We start from the raw sequence: 15,085 nt of genomic DNA on the forward strand, positions 1-15,085 counted from the left end.
AGAGACATATTCATTGGGTCTCATTATTCACCATAAGAAGCAAAGCTTTAAGTCTAAAACTACATGTAAGGTCTAAAGGAGTGTACACAATATAAGTCAACAAACCATTATGATGTGGCCGGTGGTATAGGGGAGCGGAGAGTGAGGTCATTGCCAGTAGATGCGAGGTGGAAGCCGCCTGATCGGAGCCATGGGTCCACGTGGTGCTCTGGTTGCCCAACGCGCACACCCTGCTGGCACACACGCACTTAGCGGAAGGTACCCGCGGAGAGACACAGGCACGGAGCAGAGGGCGAGCCGGGATGACGTCAGTCGCTCGGCAACAGCCAGTCCACTGCTCTTCTCTCCCACAGCTGCTCCCACACACCCCCAGGAAGTGCCTACAGGAGAGCCGTGCAATGCATTGGGAATTTGGGACTGTAAATAAGTGGTGGAATTCAGCCGACAGCGTGCTCTTTAGGAAACGGTTCTGCAGAACCGACAATGCATTAGGTATCGGTTCTGCAGAACCGGTGCGAACCGGCTGAATCCCACCACTGACCTAGGGCGAGATTTAGTGGGTTGACCATTTTTGAGAAAATGCAATTTTTTTTTTCTCAAATCGCCCTATATTGACGTTTTTTAAAATCGCATTTTTGCTGTGAATTCGCATATTTAATGAGGTGTGTATTCCGGCATGAAAAGTGCGAGAAAGGGCGATTAGCATGAAAAAGTGCGATTTTGTAATTTTAAAAAAAAATGGCGTGAGGTCCCCCCTCCTGTACATAACTGGCCTCGGGCTCATTGAGCCGGACCTGGTTCCAAAAATACGGGGGACAAAAAGCGTAGGGTTCCCCCATATTTCTGAAACCAGCCCCGGACTCTTGGACCGGTCCTGGTTCCAAAAATACGGGGGACAAAAAATCTGGGGGTCCCCCGTATTTTGAAACCAGCACCGGGCTCCAACAGCCCGCAGTGTCATGCCACAGCCGGGGGACACTTTTTACACAAGGTCCCCCGGCCGAAACATGAGCACCGTGGCTGGTCAGCCTTGGACGGGGTACCTGGAGGAGTGGGGACCCCCCCAATAAAGGGGTCCCCCCAGGCTTCACCCGTCCAGGGCTGAAGCCCGGGGCTGTCACCGGCGTCCCTGGCCATTGGACGCCGGCCTGATAGTGTTAAATTCACATTCCTAACATTGCTTAACACAGGAGAACTACAAGTGCCAGCAGACCTCCCCCGCATGCTGGGACTTTGAGAACCACAAGTCCCAGCATGCGGGGCATTAATGGGCCCTCTGGGACTTGTAGTCCACCTGTAAAAAGATTGTTAAAATAAAGCACACACACAGAGAAGTAAAACTTTATTACACATCCACACACCTCACTTTTACACCGCTATACATACCGATCCAGGATCCAGCGCTGGTCTCCCTTCTGCTGCAGAGCCAGTCAGCCCGCACTATCAGCGGGGACAACCGGCTTTCTCCGATGCAGCTAACAGCTTCTGTCGCGTTGTCCCAGCGCGACACAGGCTGAGAGCGTCTTCGGCTTATGCGTCTCCATGGAGACACATCGCCCAATCACACTCTCAGCCTGTGTCGCGCTGGGACAACGCGACAGAAGCTGTTAGCTGCATCGGAGAAAGCCGGTTGTCCCCGCTGTCAGTGCGGGGGGAGCCGGCTCTGCAGAAGGGAGACCAGCGCTGGATCCTGGATCGGTATGTATAGCGGTGTAAAAGTGAGGTGTGTGGATGTGTATGTAATAAAGTTTTACTTCTCTGTGTGTGTGTTTTCTTTTAACATTCTTTTTACATGTGGACTACAAGTCCCAGTGGGCCCATTAATGCCCCGCATGCTGGGACTTGTGGTTCTCCAAGTCCCAGCATACGGAGGTCTGCTGGCACTTGTCGTTCTCCTGTATTAAGCTATGTTGGGAATGTCACTTTAACCCTATCAGGCCGGCGTCCAATGGCCAGGGACGCCGGTGACAGCCCCGGGCTTCAGCCACTGTGGACCCTAAGCTGCTGTCAATTAGCGCATGATTTTATTGGCCTAAAACTCTTGTCTTGCATATTTATTCTTGGCACTGTGGGGGTATACTTATTGCTGGCACTGTGGGGGTATACTTATTGCTGGCACTGTGGGGGCATATTTATTCTTGGCACTGTGGGGGCATACCATATTGCTGGCACTGTGGGGGCATATTTATTGCTGGCACTGGGGCACACTTGTTGCTGGCACTGTGGGGCATTGCTGGCACTGTGGGGCATACTTGTTGCTGGCACTGTGGGGCATACTTGTTGCTGGCACTATGGGGTATACTTGTTGCTGGCACTGTAGGGGCATTGTTGGCACAGTGGGCACATACCCAGTACCATGGGGTCATACCTGGCACCGTGGTGGCATTCCTGTTTCTGGCACTGTGCGGGCATACCTGGCACCATTGGAGCATACGTGTATCTGGCACTTTTGGGGGCATATGTGTATCTGGCACATGGCTAACGTGATCCGTTGGAAAGTTTGTTGCTTCAGTAATAGAGATTTGACAGTGTTCTGTTACTTTATATGCTGTCCGCAGAATGGGCGGAGCTTCTATTGTGGTCAAGTGGTTGCACTTATTTTTTTTTTCTCGTCATTGCCAGTATGACTTGCCCCTGTTAAGCCACACCCTTCCAATGAGGACACACCCCTTTTAGGCCACGCCCCTAAAATTTCCACGAGGGGGTACTCATAAATGAAAATCCTAATCCAGGGGTACGGGAGACAAAAAAGGTTGGGAACCACTGATCTATAAGATGCCTGGACACATATAATCACACACGTGTGGTTATATACACTGTCAATTGGGACTACAATCATAGTGAGGGCTGCACAGTGGAAATAGACACTGTCGACAGAAGACCAACAGTGTTGTCACATACCTGGTACCACATATAATGAAGTCTGACAGACAAATTGGTCTGAAACAATTCTCACACTTCCGCTCAGACACAGATTAGAAAACAAGTAGAGACACTGTTCCTGATATACAGATTCCCCTCATAAAGGAATATAAAGTGCCATCCATAAATACCTAAATAAACCTAGTCAGGGCAGAAGCTGACGAACCCCGCACGCGCTTTGGTAAATGAATTCACTGTATCCACTTGTGTTTGTTACATGTTGTGTGTCATATTTCGCAGCCTTTTTAATGAATAAATAATAAAAGGTCATTTTTAATAAAAGAGGTATGGCCAGCGCACAAACAGACGTTAGCTCGCTGGATCGAACTGGCCATCGCCCATGCGGGTCGACCAGTTCCTAATTCTCTTTCAGCTCAATCCACTAGGTCAGTGGGTCCCTCGTGGGCTGCACATCGTGGTGTTTCTGCTGAACATCTGTGCAAGGCGGCAACGTGGTTTCTGAAGTTCTATGCCTTTGACACAATTGCTGCTTTTAGTCGCCAGTTCCTTCTGGCCCCACAAGCGTCATCCCACCCTAAATAATACTGCTTTTGGACATCCCTGATGTCATCCCTGTGGGACCAGAAACCCTGAAGAGAAAATTAGGAGTTTAACGGTTCCTGGGACCACAGGGCACCCACGCTGATACGCCTAGGGTGATGGTGGGGACGTCTGTGACTTGGTCACTAGTCCCTTTTCCTCTCTGTATGAGTAGGTGTGATACAGTGTCCGTAATCTCTCTCTTCTTTCCTTCTCTACTTCCTGCTGGACTTGTTACTAAACTTGTGTCTTGTACATGGAGGCGGGTTATAGGGGAGAGGAGTCGGACATGATGGGAAGCTCCCTGTGGTCCCAAGAACCTTGAGGAAAAGGATTTAACCGAAAGTATGTTTACCATAATTCCTAATTTATTTTAGGGTGAGCCCCTGACTCTTATCAAGATAGAAGATGGAGACGGAGAAGAAGAGACGTATGTGACTGGTATGAAGGCAGAAGATACAGAGGGAGAAGAGACGTATGTGACTGATATGAAGGCTGAAGATACAGAGGGAGAAGAAGAGACGTATGTGACTGATATGAAGGCAGAAGGTACAGAGGGAGAAGAAGAGACGTATGTGACTGATATGAAGGCAGAAGATACAGAGGGAGAAGAAGAGACGTATGTGACTGATATAAAGGCAGAAGATACAGAAGGAGAAGAAGAGATGTATGTGACTGATATGAAGGCAGAAGATACAGAGGGAGAAGAAGAGACGTATGTGACTGATATGAAGGCAGAAGATACAGAGGGAGAAGAAGAGACGTATGTGACTGATATGAAGGCAGAAGGTACAGAGGGAGATGAGACGTATGTGACTGATATGAAGGCAGAAGATACAGAGGGAGAAGAGACGTATGTGACTGATATGAAGGCAGAAGATACAGAGGGAGAAGAAGAGACGTATGTGACTGATATGAAGGCAGAAGATACAGAGGGAGAAGAAGAGACGTATGTGACTGATATGAAGGCAGAAGATACAGAGGGAGAAGAGACATATGTGACTGATATGAAGGCAGAAGATACAGAGGGAGGAGAAGAGACGTATGTGACTGATATGAAGGCAGAAGATACAGAGGGAGAAGAGACGTATGTGACTGATATGAAGGCAGAAGATACAGAGGGAGAAGAAGAGACGTATGTGACTGATATGAAGGCAGAAGATACAGAGGGAGAAGAAGAGACGTATGTTACTGATATGAAGGCAGAAGATACAGAGGGAGAAGAAGAGACGTATGTGACTGATATGAAGGCAGAAGATACAGAGGGAGAAGAAGAGACGTATGTGACTGATATGAAGGCAGAAGATACAGAGGGAGAAGAGACGTATGTGACTGATATGAAGGCAGAAGCTACAGAGGGAGTAGAAGAGACGTATGTGACTGATATGAAGGCAGAAGATACAGAGGGAGAAGAAGAGATGTATGTGACTGATATGAAGGCAGAAGATACAGAGGGAGAAGAAGAGACGTATGTGACTGATATGAAGGCAGAAGATACAGAGGGAGATGAAGAGACGTATGTGACTGGTATGAAGGCAGAAGATACAGAGGGAGAAGAAGAGACGTATGTGACTGATATGAAGGCAGAAGATACAGAGGGAGAAGAAGAGACGTATGTGAGAGGTGATCACCAGTGTAAGGAGGAGGAGATCCCTACAGATATCAGCACAGGTGAGTAATAAACACTTATTACAGACTAATGTTGGTGAAATATTTCCAGATCTGGAGCCTGTTGCCATCATGTCACTGTGTGTTACCAGCCCAGAGATCTGACCAGTCTCCTCCCCGCACTCTCTGGTGTATCTCATACATCAGGAGCCATTAGCCCCTATTATACTCCTGCTCTCCCCCTCACATCATGTCACTGTGTGTTACCAGCCCAGAGATCTGACCAGTCTCCTTCCCGCACTCTCTGGTGTATCTCATACATCAGGAGCCATCAGCCCCTATTACACTCCTGCTCTCCCCCTCACGTCATGTCACTGTGTGTTACCAGCCCAGAGATCTGACCAGTCTCCTCCCCGCACTCTCTGGTGTATCTCATACATCAGGAGCCATTAGCCCCTATTATACTCCTGCTCTCCCCCTCACATCATGTCACTGTGTGTTACCAGCCCAGAGATCTGACCAGTCTCCTTCCCGCACTCTCTGGTGTATCTCATACATCAGGAGCCATCAGCCCCTATTATACTCCTGCTCTCCCCTCACATTATGTCACTGTGTGTTACCAGCCCAGAGATCTGACCAGTCTCCTTCCCGCACTCTCTGGTGTATCTCATACATCAGGAGCCATCAGCCCCTATTATACTCCTGCTCTCCCCTCACATTATGTCACTGTGTGTTACCAGCCCAGAGATCTGACCCGTCTCCTCCCCGCACTCTCTGGTGTATCTCGTACATCAGGAACCATCAGCACCTATTATACTCCTGCTCTCCCCCTCACATCATGTCACTGTGTGTTACCAGCCCAGAGATCTGACCAGTCTCCTCCCCACACTCTCTGGTGTATCTCATACATCAGGAGCCATCAGCCCCTATTATACTCCTGCTCTCCCCCTCACATCATGTCACTGTGTGTTACCAGCCCAGAGATCTGACCAGTCTCCTTCCCGCACTCTCTGGTGTATCTCATACATCAGGAGCCATCAGCCCCTATTATACTCCTGCTCTCCCCCTCACATCATGTCACTGTGTGTTACCAGCCCAGAGATCTGACCAGTCTCCTCCCCGCACTCTCTGGTGTATCTTATACATCAGCAGCCATCAGCCCCTATTATACTCCTGCTCTCCCCTCACATCATGTCACTGTGTTACCAGCCCAGAGATCTGACCAGTCTCCTCCCCGCACTCTCTGGTGTATCGCATACATCAGGTGCCATCAGCCCCTATTATACCCCTGCTCTCCCCCTCACATCATGTCACTGTGTGTTACCAGCCCAGAGATCTGACCAGTCTCCTCCCCTCACTCGCTAGTGTACAATATACAAAACAGGTAGAAAAAGAATACTCTTTTTTGGGGGCACACTTGTAACAAATGGTGTATGTGTGAAAAAATTAAACTGTAAGATCGATGAGTGGTTAATCAAGTAAAACTTAACTTTTAATTAATTCTATTTATAAGATAGGGTATTCTCAGAACATAAGATACACAAAGGACACACAAAAAGACATACAAACACTGGTTAAAAAGGCAATTCTACCGCCAAGGCGGGGGTACTTAGTCACACCCCTAAATGCAGTGACTAAATTGTCAAGTGACTAAGCTGAGAGAAATTTCAAATAGGCTCAAATAAACAAAGTACTCTACTTAATTAAACTAAAAACGTCTATTTATCAAATGTGTTCAAATTAACACTTCAACAATTTATCAGTTTAGAATAACTGGCCGCTACTCAGACCACAATGGGGATTTCAATATCCGCCTGTCTGAGTGTGTGACGTTTCAAGTTGATCTGATTATATGCTGAGGAAATGGCAATGTTCAAAAAGAAACAGTGCAAGCAATACTTTTCAGACAATGTAACAATGTTATAGTACTTTTGTATAAATTCTAAGAGCGTATGAATGTACCCAGGCACATTAATCACGTTTCAGAGGTCCCAGCAGACGTCTGTACAGGATTCGCTTGGTTTGGTGCCAAGTGTTTAAATCTCCATCAGAGGAGCGCGGTAACAGTCAGGCAGCATGCAGCGGGTATTGGCAGCCGTAGTGACCTTTGGCAGAATCTCCGGTTATGCGTGAAGCGGGGTGCGCTCAGTGAGCGTGGAGTCTTGTGTCCCAGAAACAGCCTGTGTAGATTTACAGCGTGGCAGCGGGCGTCAGGTACTTGTAACGGCTCCTGACAGAAAGCCGCTCAGGCGTCGGGTACTTGTAACGGCTCCTGACAGAAAGCCGGTCAGGCGTCGGGTACTTGTAACGGCTCCTGACAGAAAGCCGGTCAGGCGTCGGGTACTTGTAACGGCTCCTGACAGAAAGCCGGTTAGGCGTCGGGTACTTGTAACGGCTCCTGACAAAAAGCCGGTCAGGGGTCGGGTACTTGTAACGGCTCCTGACAGAAAGCCGGTCAGGCGTCGGTACTTGTAACGGCTCCTGACAGAAAGCCGGTCAGGCGTCGGGTACTTGTAACGGCTCCTGACAGAAAGCCGGTCAGGCGTCGGGTTCTTGTAGCGGCTCCTGACAGAAAGCCGGTCAGGCGTCGGGTACTTGTAACGGCTCCTGACAGAAAGCCGCTCAGGCGTCGGGTACTTGTTGCGGCTCCTGACAGAAAGCCGCTCAGGCGTCGGGTACTTGTTGCGGCTCCTGACAGAAAGCCGCTCAGGCGTCGGGTACTTGTAACGGCTCCTGACAGAAATCTGGTCAGGCGTCAGGTACTTGTAACGGCTCCTGACAGAAATCTGGTCAGGCGTCGGGTACTTGTAACGGCTCCTGACAGAAAACCGGTTAGGCGTCGAGTACTTGTAACGGCTCCTGACAAAAAGCCGGTCAGGGGTCGGGTACTTGTAACGGCTCCTGACAGAAAGCCGGTCAGGCGTCGGTACTTGTAACGGCTCCTGACAGAAAGCCGGTCAGGCGTCGGGTACTTGTTGCGGCTCCTGACAGAAAGCCGGTCAGGCGTCGGGTACTTGTTGCGGCTCCTGACAGAAAGCCGGTCAGGCGTCGGGTACTTGTAACGGCTCCTGACAGAAAGCCGGTCAGGCGTCGGGTACTTGTAACGGCTCCTGACAGAAAGCCGGTCAGGCGTCGGGTTCTTGTAGCGGCTCCTGACAGAAAGCCGCTCAGGCGTCGGGTACTTGTTGCGGCTCCTGACAGAAAGCCGCTCAGGCGTCGGGTACTTGTAACGGCTCCTGACAGAAAGCCGCTCAGGCGTCGGGTACTTGTAACGGCTCCTGACAGAAAGCCGCTCAGGCGTCGGGTACTTGTAGTGGCTCCTGACAGAAAGCCACTCAGGCGTTGGGTACTTGTAACGGCTCCTGACAGAAAGCCGCTCAGGCGTCGGGTACTTGTAAGGGCTCCTGACAGAAAGCCGCTCAGGCGTCGGGTACTTGTAACGGCTCCTGACAGAAAGCCGCTCAGGCTTTGGGTACTTGTTGCGGCTTCTGTGAGCACTGTCAGACAGAGAGTTGGTCAGCAGCTTAGCGCATCAGGGGTGCAGTATAGATTGCCGGGTGGCGAGGAGACTCGTTTCGCCCCTCCCAGGGGCTTGATCACATCCTGTTGAGGCCACAGAAGTTACAGTGATTTTATAGCTCTAGGTTCAAATCGGTAATTGAACAATTGGTCAATTAATTGGAATTAAGTGTCCAGGAAAAACCATTGGGCTGAGTACTCTATAATTTGAAAGTATTATTGTAAGTCTATGTGTAGGAGCTTCTGTATTACCGAGTTTATAAGCACATAGGACAGTAGTGAATAATAGAATACAGTATTAAAGCATAATGAGTATAAATGAATATATTAAATTAGAGAAGCTGATGAGGACCTATAGAAGAAATAGAGGATTAATAAATAGAAAATACAAGGATAACAACAGTAAATCCTCTGGATAATTAATCTAAAAATGTCATAATTGTGTTTACAATATAGTATTGAGCGAACGGAGAGAGATATGAAGCCAAGTTGTGATCATTAAGAATAATCGCTAAATTGATAACGGAAAGGGGGAGAGACAAATTCTATATAGAGACATGAAGATACTGAGAGGCACATGCATGATTGTGCTAGAGTAATCCCTCCGAGCATTGGTGGGTGGGTTCTCCAGAGGCTCCAGGGAGTTTGTTCAATTTAGCTAGTGATATTTATAATTGGAGATATTGTGTTAAGTTGATACCTGCGTGAATTGGGTGTGTAAAAACGGGGGAGAAGGAGGGATGCATATTGCACGATGCTTGAACAAGGATGATCATAATAATGAGAAATATAAATAAATAAAATACAAAATAAATATTTCTATTTGTATTACTATTGGGATCTTTATTTAAATTTTTATTTAGATAGAGTGAAGGATAATTATTCTGCTCCTTGCAGCTGCAACCAAGGATTGTTGGAATGAGATGTCTAGGGATTTGGGGTCATTTTACTAATATAATTGGGTAGTATCTCCTTGATCATTTTGAAAATTTGAAGGTGTTTTATCAAATTATTATCTATCAGGAGAAAACAAATAAAACAACTTGGTGTAATTTATAGGGAATTAATTATTAATAGTTTATTTAATTATATTGGTGAGTCAGGATTAGGGTTGTACAACCGGAAGGGATTGAAGGGGCATTAATTGTTGGAGATTTATGATAGTGGGTGACCTTGGTGACCAAATCAAAGTGGAATGAATTGAGATCTGAGAGAAGATCTGAGGGGAGTTGAATTGCTGGACAACCATAGAAGAGGTGACGTTACTAGGACATGTATGATTATGAGATGGCAGGATAGTATATTCACTTGGTTTGATAGGTATGATTCTGCATACTTTGAATTGGTTTGAGTTAAGGAGGAATTGTTTATACGCTTGAGGTTTTTGGATTGTCAATGTTCAGTTATGTTGAGGGTCACAGGAAGGAATTGAAGTTGATGTATTCATTCATGCCATTGGGAACCAGAGTATTGAGCATGAACGTCCAAACGCTCTCTCTCTTCAAGAGTTCTGTTGTGAGATCTCCTCCTCTGATGCCACGGTGAATGGCTTCAAGGCCATATGCCTTGAAATAACTCAAGTCTCCATTGTGCTTGTAATAGAAGTGTCGGGCTACAGATGTCAGTTGTGTAAATCTGGCCACATCTGTACCCGCATTTCTAATGGTTCCTATATGTTCCAGGATGCGTTGTTTTAACATCCGGCTGGTCATGCCCACATATTGGGACCCACATTTGCATGTTACGCAGTAAATCACACCTTTTGTGCGGCAGTTGATGTAGTGGTTTATTTTCTTGCAACTGCCATATCTATCCTGTGTTTCCTTTGTCCTCAGCATGTATTGGCTTTACATAGACCACATGGGTAGGAACCCAGGAGTATTGGAGGTCTTGGTTTAGTTCTTGTATAGTGGCTAGTCACCAGATGGTCTCTCAGATTGGGCGATTGTCTCCAACTGATGGCAACATCAGTGCCAATGATCTTTGCCAAATCCTCGTCTGATAATAAGACGTGCCAGAATTTTTGGAGGCATTGTTTAATGGACCTCCATTGTTGGTTATGAATCCTGGTTTAGATTCATTTGTTACGTCCTGCCCAATGGAACCGTCTGATTTGAAGATTAGAGTATCCCTGTTGATGGCATTGGTGGACTTCTGTGCTCTTTTCAATGACCTGTTGCTATATCCCCGATCCTTCAGTCTTTGTGTGAGTTCCTTACATTGATGTTTGTATATAGTATCATCAGAGACATTTCTTCGTAGCCTAAGGAATTCCACTTTGGAAGCCTGACCGGCTTTCTGTCAGAAGCCGTTACAAGTACCCGACGCCTGACCGTCTTTCTGTCAGAAGGTTACAAGTACCCGACGCCTGACCGTCTTTCTGTCAGAAGGTTACAAGTACCCGACGCCTGACCGTCTTTCTGTCAGGAGCCGTTACAAGTACCCGACGCCTGACCGGCTTTCTGTCAGAAGCCGTTACAAGTACCCGACGCCTGAGCGGCTTTCTGTCAGAAGCCGTTACAAGTACCCGACGCCTGACCGGCTTTCTGTCAGAAGCCGTTACAAGTACCCGACGCCTGAGCGGCTTTCTGTCAGGAGCCGCTACAAGTACCCGACGCCTGACCGGCTTTCTGTCAGAAGCCGTTACAAGTACCCGACGCCTGACCGGCTTTCTGTCAGGAGCCGTTACAAGTACCCGACGCCTGACCGGCTTTCTGTCAGGAGCCGTTACAAGTACCCGACGCCTGACCGTCTTTCTGTCAGAAGGTTACAAGTACCCGACGCCTGACCGTCTTTCTGTCAGAAGGTTACAAGTACCCGACGCCTGACCGTCTTTCTGTCAGGAGCCGTTACAAGTACCCGACGCCTGACCGGCTTTCTGTCAGAAGCCGTTACAAGTACCCGACGCCTGACCGGCTTTCTGTCAGGAGCCGTTACAAGTACCCGACGCCTGAGCGGCTTTCTGTCAGGAGCCGCTACAAGTACCCGACGCCTGACCGGCTTTCTGTCAGAAGCCGTTACAAGTACCCGACGCCTGACCGGCTTTCTGTCAGGAGCCGTTACAAGTACCCGACGCCTGACCGGCTTTCTGTCAGGAGCCGTTACAAGTACCCGACGCCTGACCGGCTTTCTGACAGGAGCCGTTACAAGTACCCGACGCCTGACCGGATTTCTGTCAGAAGCCGTTACAAGTACCCGACGCCTGACCGTCTTTCTGTCAGGAGCCGTTACAAGTACCCGACGCCTGACCGTCTTTCTGTCAGAAGCCGTTACAAGTACCCGACGCCTGACCGTCTTTCTGTCAGGAGCCGTTACAAGTACCCGACGCCTGACCGTCTTTCTGTCAGGAGCCGTTACAAGTACCCGGCGCCTGACCGGCTTTCTGTCAGAAGCCGTTACAAGTACCCGACGCCTGAGCGGCTTTCTGTCAGGAGCCGCTACAAGTACCCGACGCCTGACCGGCTTTCTGTCAGAAGCCGTTACAAGTACCCGACGCCTGACCGGCTTTCTGTCAGGAGCCGTTACAAGTACCCGACGCCTGACCGGCTTTCTGTCAGAAGGTTACAAGTACCCGACGCCTGACCGTCTTTCTGTCAGGAGCCGCTACAAGTACCCGACGCCTGACCGGCTTTCTGTCAGAAGCCGTTACAAGTACCCGACGCCTGACCGGCTTTCTGTCAGGAGCCGTTACAAGTACCCGACGCCTGACCGGCTTTCTGTCAGAAGCCGTTACAAGTACCCGACGCCTGACCGGCTTTCTGTCAGGAGCCGTTACAAGTACCTGACGCCTGACCAGATTTCTGTCAGGAGCCGTTACAAGTACCTGACGCCTGACCGGCTTTCTGTCAGGAGCCGTTACAAGTACCTGACGCCTGACCGGCTTTCTGTCAGGAGCCGTTACAAGTACCCGACGCCTGACCGTCTTTCTGTCAGGAGCCGTTACAAGTACCCGGCGCCTGACCGGCTTTCTGTCAGAAGCCGTTACAAGTACCCGACGCCTGAGCGGCTTTCTGTCAGGAGCCGCTACAAGTACCCGACGCCTGACCGGCTTTCTGTCAGAAGCCGTTACAAGTACCCGACGCCTGACCGGCTTTCTGTCAGGAGCCGTTACAAGTACCCGACGCCTGACCGGCTTTCTGTCAGAAGGTTACAAGTACCCGACGCCTGACCGTCTTTCTGTCAGGAGCCGCTACAAGTACCCGACGCCTGACCGGCTTTCTGTCAGAAGCCGTTACAAGTACCCGACGCCTGACCGGCTTTCTGTCAGGAGCCGTTACAAGTACCCGACGCCTGACCGGCTTTCTGTCAGAAGCCGTTACAAGTACCCGACGCCTGACCGGCTTTCTGTCAGGAGCCGCTACAAGTACCCGACGCCTGACCGGCTTTCTGTCAGGAGCCGTTACAAGTACCCGACGCCTGACCGGCTTTCTGTCAGGAGCCGTTACAAGTACCCGACGCCTGACCGGCTTTCTGTCAGGAGCTGTTACAAGTACCCGACGCCTGAGCGGCTTTCTGTCAGGAGCCGTTACAAGTACCCGACGCCTGAGCGGCTTTCTGTCAGGAGCCGTTACAAGTACCTGACGCCTGACCGGCTTTCTGTCAGGAGCCGTTACAAGTACCCGACGCCTGAGGGGCTTTCTGTCAGGAGCCGTTACAAGTACCCGACGCCTGACCAGATTTCTGTCAGGAGCCGTTACAAGTACCTGACGCCTGACCGGCTTTCTGTCAGGAGCCGTTACAAGTACCTGACGCCTGACCAGATTTCTGTCAGGAGCCGTTACAAGTACCTGACGCCTGACCGGCTTTCTGTCAGGAGCCGTTACAAGTACCCGACGCCTGACCAGATTTCTGTCAGGAGCCGTTACAAGTACCTGACGCCTGACCGGCTTTCTGTCAGGAGCCGTTACAAGTACCTGACGCCTGACCGGCTTTTTGTCAGGAGCCGTTACAAGTACCCGACGCCTGACCAGATTTCTGTCAGGAGCCGTTACAAGTACCTGACGCCCGCTGCCACGCTGTGAATCTACACGGGCTGTTTCTGGGACACAAGACTCCGCGCTCACTGAGCGCACCCCGCTTCACGCATAACCGGAGATTCTCCCAAAGGTCACTACGGCTGCCAATACCCGCTGCATGCTGCCTGGCTGTTACCGCGCTCCTCTGATGGAGATTTAAACACTTGGCACCAAACCAAGCGAATCCTGTACAGACGTCTGCTGGGACCTCTGAAACGTGATTAATGTCACAGAACATCACCACAGATATAAGAGAAAAAATAAGCTTTGTGATATTTATTTGTAATACAATTTACCTCTATTCTTTCCCTTTTAAACCCTCTCTCACTCACGGGGCCGGCCATAAATCTCACTGCACTGCCATATTAGCATCAGTGCCTTTGAGGCCGGGTATACTTGAGCAGCAGAAGGGTCCCAGTGGCCAATCTTCTTTCTGTCTTATATGCCCCGTCTGTTCCCATATACCACCTTAACAATCATCCTCTGACTCATGATGATTGAGGTTGTAGGGAGCATTTGAGGGTTAACTTAGACACTTTCCTACCCTAAAAACTGACCTCTCCTCAAGTTTAATACTTATTATGTGCTTACTTTACCTCTCTAAACTTTTATCTCTCTAAAACTACAAATCTCTTTAGTCTTCTCTCATTCGCTGGTACAGGCTTGGTAAAAGGCTGCTCTGCTGAAAATATGCAACAGCCATAATCTAAGACCGTCAACAGGAACAGCAGAAATACCTTTCCTCAGGCAATACATTATCTCTCCCCTGTTCTCTCATCGATCATCCACTATATTTCTATACATGATGATGAGACAGCAGAAACAGGGTGAGAAAACAGATATTGTAGCCATTCTGCAATTCTCTTTTTGATTCTTTCTATATCTGTGAAGAGGCTATGAATCCATTGCAGCGTGCCTGGGTACATTCATACGCTCTTAGAATTTATACAAAAGTACTATAACATTGTTACATTGGCCCTTATTCTAATCGGATCGGTACGGCCCGCGTGCGGCCGTACCGCCGATGTTTTTACTCTGCACATGCGCAGAGGTCAATCTGCGCATGTGCAGCCCCCTTCGCCGCAGACGGATTTCGTCCGCCGCAAAGGGGGCGTATAGGGGCGTGAGAGGCATCATGCCCTCATTTCCCTATGTGTACGCCCCGCGTTTCATGGGCGTTCCCATGCAAACGCGGGGCGTATGCATGGTAATGAGGCCATGACGCAACTCATGGGGGCGGAAAGCTGACGTCGCCGGATGTCAGCTTTCAGCCCCCATACAAGCTACCACACGGACGATTGTCCGTGTGGTCTCAGCTTGCGGGAGCTGCCGCGGCGTGCGGACCTGCCTTCGATGGTCGACGACCATCGAATGCAGGGGGCAGCTCCCACCATGGTGGAGGCGTAGCCTCCACCATTTTTATGCGGATCGCCAGCCGTCCGTGTACGGACGGCCGTGGCGATCCGTAGGGTGGGCGGGGA

General features: G+C 49.5%; 3 protein-coding genes across 3 annotated transcripts in view; 1 reads left to right on the plus strand and 2 right to left on the minus strand.

The window, feature by feature from the left end:
- The window catches only part of LOC146009797 (uncharacterized), a 928,908-nt gene that overhangs the window by 394,920 nt on the left and 518,903 nt on the right, over window positions 1–15,085 (minus strand). The window lies entirely within an intron of this gene.
- LOC146009834 (uncharacterized) overlaps window positions 1–15,085 on the minus strand; it is a 547,900-nt gene that overhangs the window by 261,902 nt on the left and 270,913 nt on the right. The gene's annotated exons all lie outside the window — the stretch shown is intronic.
- Window positions 1–15,085, plus strand: part of LOC146007348 (uncharacterized) — a 55,449-nt gene that overhangs the window by 37,470 nt on the left and 2,894 nt on the right. The window contains exon 5 of the mRNA XM_083145697.1: window positions 3,840–5,133. Coding sequence (XP_083001823.1) covers window positions 3,840–5,133 — 1,294 coding nt within the window. The remainder of the gene's footprint in view (window positions 1–3,839; window positions 5,134–15,085) is intronic.

This window comes from Crinia signifera, chromosome 6 (genome assembly GCF_055691185.1).
Source record: "Crinia signifera chromosome 6, ASM5569118v1, whole genome shotgun sequence".
NCBI lineage: Eukaryota > Metazoa > Chordata > Amphibia > Anura > Myobatrachidae > Crinia > Crinia signifera.